General features: G+C 58.4%; 1 protein-coding gene across 2 annotated transcripts in view; it reads left to right on the forward strand.

Moving 5' to 3' along the window:
* The window catches only part of PADI4 (peptidyl arginine deiminase 4), a 35009-nt gene that overhangs the window by 27773 nt on the left and 1236 nt on the right, over positions 1-6000 (forward strand). For both annotated transcript variants that reach the window (XM_040462606.1, XM_040462614.1), the window contains 5 exons: positions 2053-2207; positions 2950-3088; positions 3317-3419; positions 4211-4278; positions 4893-5033. In XM_040462606.1, coding sequence (XP_040318540.1) covers positions 2053-2207; positions 2950-3088; positions 3317-3419; positions 4211-4278; positions 4893-5033 — 606 coding nt within the window. The remainder of the gene's footprint in view (positions 1-2052; positions 2208-2949; positions 3089-3316; positions 3420-4210; positions 4279-4892; positions 5034-6000) is intronic.

Genomic DNA, 6000 nt, shown 5'->3' on the forward strand with positions numbered 1-6000 from the left:
GCTCTCGTCGAGATCCAAAATCTCTCGGGTGAAAAAACACACCCCCCGCAGGGTTCAGATGAGGCCAGGCGTTTGCTTGTTCGGTATCTCAGGCCCAGAAAGATGAGTTCATTCTTGAAGGAAATGACATTGAACTTGTATCGAAACTCAGCTGCTTTTGATTCAGCAGGCCACAAGCGTTAAAAATAAGGACGTCAGGAAATCTGGGGATGGTGGCGAGGTTTCTGAAAAAAGGAACGGTTCGGCAGGCTGATGAATAAGGACTAAGTTGTCCAGCTACAGAAACTGCAAGATGCCAGATAATTTTTCAGACCTACTTGACAGATTTTATTTTATTTTATTTATTTTTTTATTTATTTATTTTTTTTTTTAATTTTTTTTTTCAACGTTTATTTATTTTTGGGACAGAGAGAGACAGAGCATGAACGGGGGAGGGGCAGAGAGAGAGGGAGACACAGAATCGGAAACAGCCTCCAGGCTCTGAGCCATCAGCACAGAGCCCGATGCGGGGCTCGAACTCACGGACCGCGAGATCGTGACCTGGCTGAAGTCGGACGCTTAACCGACTGCGCCACCCAGGCGCCCCAATTGACAGATTTTAAAGATGCAATAAAAGGCGTATTGATTTGGGCGGGTGGGGGCGCGGGGAAGAAGTGAGCGAGGAAGGAGAGGCTGGCTGTCAGGGAGGTGATGGGGATGACGCGGGGGCTGTTGGTTTAAACTCTGGGAAACTGGGGAGTTGTTGCGGGCTCCTTTTTTTATGTTTGTTTATTTTTGGGAGAGAGGGGGAGAGAGAGGGAGAGGGTGCATGTGCGCGGGGGAGGAGCAGAAAGAGAGGGAAAGAGAGAATGTCAAGCAGGCTCCGTGCTGTCAGTGCAGAGCCTGACATGGGGCTCGAGCTCCTGAACCGGGAGATCGTGACCTGAGCTAGAAATTAAGAGTCAGGCACTTAACCAACTGAGCCACCCAGACGCCCCAGGAATGATGGCTTTTAAACTGGGGGTGTCATAGACCTCCTTGAGAGGACTCCTCTTCCCAGAGAAATACATGGAAGCTCACAATTTGGAATCTACCTGCAGGGAGTCGGTGGCCCCTGTGAAGCTCCGTCGATTTGTAAAAAGCTAGGGCTAGTGCAGTAGACAGAATGGCGGCCCTCGAACACGGCCCCGTGCGAATCCCCAGGACCTGATGCTATCTTGTGGCAAAAGGCACTTTGCAGATGTGATGAAGTTAGGGACTCTGGGATGGGGGAGGTGCCCCTGAGTTATCTGGCGGGCTCTGTGCCATCGTGGTGCTCCTTGGAAGAGGGAGGACGGAGTGGGAGAAGGCCCTTGATGATGGAAGCGGAGGATGTAGCAGTGTGCCTTGAAGCTGGGGGGAGAGCCCACCAGCCACGGCAGCTACTGGAGGCCGAAAAGGGCAAGGAGACAGGTTCTCCCCTCAGAGCCTCTGGAAGGAACTGGCCCTGCCACACCTTGATATTAGCCTGGTGAGACCGGTTTCAGACCTCTGACCCCCAGAGCCGACAGAGGATAAACGCGTGTTGTTTTAAGCCACTAGATGTGTTACAGCAGCCACAGCGAACTCGCACAGGGCAGGAGATTGTTCCTGCAGAGACCCACGCGGGGACGTCGCGGCCATTCGGCAAGGCCCGCTCCAGCCCGAGGTCAGGATGCAGTGTGGCAAGAGGGCTTGCTGTAGAGACAACTCAAATCTGCGTCCCTCCACCGACGGGCCGTGGCACCTGATGAAGCCACACGTTGCGTTTCTTCTCTGCAAAATGAGGGCAAAAATGATACTTTGCAGATCCGTTGTTACGGCCGAGTTAAGGTTTGCAACAGCAGCGGGCGCGTATGAGGCACTCGACAAACGCCGGTCCCTTTTCTTAACCAGCTGGTTTGGAACCCCTTCCGCATCTCCTACAAGTGACAGCGGTGCCTGGGCTGTACAGGCCGCTGACCGCTCCCGAATCCTTCCCGTGACTCGGTTCCCGCCTCTCCTCACGCGGGGACCGTGTTCTCTAACGCTTGGTACATGCTTCTCCCATCCCAGGGTCCGGATTTTGGCTACGTGACTCGAGGGCCCCAAACAGGAGAGGTTTCTGACCTCGACTCCTTTGGAAATCTGGAAGTGAGCCCCCCGGTCAAGGTTGGGAGGAAGAAATACCCTCTGGGCAGGATCCTCATTGGGAGCAGCTGCTACCCCAGGTGAGGAGGGGAGGGGCGGCGAGGGGTGGCCCCAGGGCCACGGTGGAAGCCCTCCCTACTTGCTTCCGACCCCAGGGCCTCGACAGACTCCAGGGACTTGGGAACTGTGGGGGTCGTCGGGGAAGGCCTCGCTGAGAAGGCAGCTCTTGAGCGAAGGCCTGATGACAGTAAGGACCTGGCTGCGGGGAGATCTGGGACAGAGGGCTCCTGGCAGCCGAAAGAGCATGTGCCAAGGCCCTGAGGCAGGACTGAACTGGGTGTGTTCAAGAAGGCCAGAGGGGCTAGAGCACATTGAGAGAGAGCAAAGGGCTAGATCAGGAAGGACCATGGAGGCCAGAGCGAGGAGGAAACTGAAGCCCAGAGAGGTGAAGGAATGTCCCCAAGGCCACACAGCTAATCAGAGATCATCCGCTCAGACGGGACCGGCTCTCCACGGAGCTGTGAGCCATGTTTACCCACAACGCCAGCATCTGGGCTGAGCCAGTGGGTTTTGCTTCCCGAGGCTAAGCTCTGGTCTTTATTTGCCGTACTGACTCGGTGCCTCAGTTTCCCCCAACACAACCGGGATGGCAATTCGTAAAGTCCCCCGGTGTTTGCGGAGACAGTTAAAGGCGTCCAGGCTTCTGAATCCCTTCCCTAGCTGAAGAAGACCCCCGACCCCTTTGCCCAGCCTCCAGGCCCTCGGAGATCTCCCTGTTGCCCCCCCGCCCCCCATAACGCCCCCTTCATCCTGTGTCGGCAGCAAGGAGAGCCAGGAGATGCACCAGGCCTTGCAAGACTTCCTCAGCGCCCAGCAGGTGCAGGCGCCCGTGAAGCTCTACTCCGACTGGCTCTTTGTGGGCCACGTGGACGAGTTCCTGAGCTTCGTCCCGGTGCACAAGGTGCAATGTGGGGGGCTGCCTGGAGGAAGGCACACACCTCCGCCCTGGGCTCCCAGGTTTTGCTCCGCGCTCTGCCTGGGGGCGGGGGGGGGGGGCGGGCGGCCTGGCCTCACGTGCCAGACTAGCTTTCCCTCAACCCCAGGAGGGGGCCAGCCTGGGTCCAAGCCCGCCCTTCTGGGAGCCCCAGGGGCAAAGCTGACCTCTGACCCCAGCGTTTCATGCCTCCAGGGCTTCCGGCTGCTCCTCGCCAGCCCCAGGTCCTGCTACAGGCTGTTCCAGGAGCAGCTGAAGGAGGGCCACGGCGAGGCTCTGCTATTTGAAGGGGTCAAGAGTAAGTTGGCTGTGCCTTGCGTTTCCACCCGGGGTCCTTTCTCTGCCTTCGCGTGGCCGCCTGTTGCCAGGTGGGGGCACCTAGAACACCTGTCCTCTGAGCACCCGCTGTGCGCCAGACATTGTGCTCCGGGCCAGGGGTGCTGTGTGAACAGGGCAGACGAGCTCCCTGCTCGCAGACGGCCCGCAGTCCTGGGGAAGCGAGTCAGGAAAACGGCCGCAGCACGGGGGCTGGAGGGTATCTGGGAGGAGTCCGAGGAAGACTTCCTGGAGGAGGCAAGGAGCAGGCAGGAGCATGACGAATGAGCAGGAGTTCACCCAGTGGGGTGGCGGGATGAGGGGAAGAGAGGTAGCTCAGACAGAGGGAACCGTCAATGCGAAGGCTCAGAGGCAGGAGAAAGTGAAATGTGTTTGAGGACCCGCATGAAAGTCCACAGATAGGGGCTGGTTTCAGAGGTCAGTAAGTCACGGCTGAGAGTTTTTACGTCGTGTCCGTAGTATGTCGTGTCGCATCAGGCAGCGGTTAGACCTCTGTTTGCCGTTCGCTGGATGGGAATTTTTTGGAGATAATTTAAGGGGGTGAGAGCCACACCTTTAAGGAGAACTCGCGCTGAGAAAATACGTTCGTTAAGGCGCGTGCCTCCCGGCTGCGCACAACAAACCTACCTGTTAGGAATTCTAGCCGCCCCCATTTTATAGATGGGAAAACTGAGTCCCCACCGTGCCCACCAGGAGGACGGAAATTGACCTCCGAGTTCACCTGCTTTTGTTTTTTCTTTTTCTCCATGCCAGAAAAAAAACAGAAAATAAAGGACGTTCTGTCCAATGAGAAATTGAGAGAAGATAATTCGTACGTGCAGGTACCAGCCTGGGTGCCGGAGACGCCGCAGTCCGGGCAGACCTAACCACCCGCCCCCCACCACCTTCCCTACCATCAGAGGCACAAGGGCGGAGCCTTCCACCAGCTGCCTGTAGGCTTGGTGGCAGGTGGCTCTGGGATTCGGGTAAATGTGTGTGGGACAGAGAGAGAGAGAGAGAGAGAGAGAGAGAGAGAGACAGAGACTTCAGTCACCACTGCAGGAACACACACGAGTGATGCATGGAAAAGAGGGGAAGCAAAATCGGGAAAGCTGGAACCAGAGAAAGACGGGTGGGCGGGGAGCTCTAAGAAACAGGGACAGAGGCAGGAGAGAGGCCAAGTGCTAGAGTGACCGGAAAGACAGGGACGCACAAGCAGAAGCAGGAGGCAGAGGGACTGAACGGAGGGAAGTAAAGGAGGGCCCCGTCACTGCCTCCCCGACCTCGTCCCTAGTCCTTCCCTTGGCCAGGCCTCAGCCCCAGACTGTCCTCCTCCGCGGCGGTCCCCACCCCTCCTTCACTCCCCACCCCACCGTGCCCACCGCGCCCTCACCACCCCTCCACCCCCTTGTTGCCCGCCCCATCCCTGCCTGAGTCGGCCCCCCCGCCCCCCTAGAAATGCATTGACTGGAACCGGGAGGTGTTAAAGCGGGAGCTGGGCCTGACCGAGCGGGACATCGTGGACATCCCCCAGCTCTTCAAGCTCCAGGATGACCTCCAAGGGAGACTCAAGGCCGAAGCCTATTTCCCAAACATGGTGAGGAGGGGGGCTTTGGTTGGGCTCGCCTTTGCCAGTGGCCTCCAGTCAGGACCCCCGGGGTGTGGGTCCAGGGGGCTTGGCTGTCTGCTCGGGGCTGACGTGGCCGTGTGCCGCTCCCAGGGCGGCTCTGGGCGTCCCACAGCCATGACGGTGTGGGGCTCCCGCTTCACAGATGAGGCACAGAGAGGTCGGGCCTCCGGCACAAGGACACACAGCTGGCGACATGGGATTTAGAGCTGGAATTCGAACCAGGGGTCTGGCTGCAGAGCCCACACCCTGACCCCCGAGGCACTGCCCGCTACGGATTTCCCGGCGGGGGCAGGGGGGCGGGGGGCCGGTGTAGGTGTGCCCTTGAGCAGGCAACTTACAAGCTGCTCTCCGTTTCAAGTCCCATTGGGAAGGGGAAAAGTCGGGGGCACCATTTCAGACTGGGTGGTCTGGGCAGGCCGTGAGGCTAGCACTGCCTGGGCTGGGCAGATTCACTCCTCTGACGGGTGAACTCGGGGAGGGGGGGATCCCACCCTGGTCAAGAACTTTTAACTGTGACCCCCTCCTCGCCCACCCCAAGACCGTCTTAAAGCCATCCACGGTATTTCTACTATCCCCGTGCCCTTCCTCTGTCTCTCCAAAGGATACCCGAGGGCCGGGCAGAAACCCCAGCTGGGGCCCTCAGCTACCCTGTCCTGCTGGGGCTGGGCCAGTCCCGGCACAGTGGACGTCAGACTGGTTTCCCCAGGTCCCTGGGGTTCCAAGGCAGCGGTTGGGATTTTTTTCCGTCTTAGGCATTGAGGTACTACAGAAGATTTTATTTAGAAGAAGAGGTTCCGTGGCTAAACCAACAAGGCAGGAAGGGGCACCTTGAATAAAAGCCCTTGGCCCCGAGCATTTGTTTCTGCCTGTCACTCCATCCAGGTTCCCCAGGCAGGAAAGAGGGTGGATGCCACCAGCCGGGGGGGGGGGGGGG

This window comes from Herpailurus yagouaroundi, unplaced genomic scaffold (genome assembly GCF_014898765.1).
Source record: "Herpailurus yagouaroundi ecotype Mexico unplaced genomic scaffold, PumYag 77, whole genome shotgun sequence".
NCBI classification, from domain to species: Eukaryota; Metazoa; Chordata; class Mammalia; order Carnivora; family Felidae; genus Herpailurus; species Herpailurus yagouaroundi.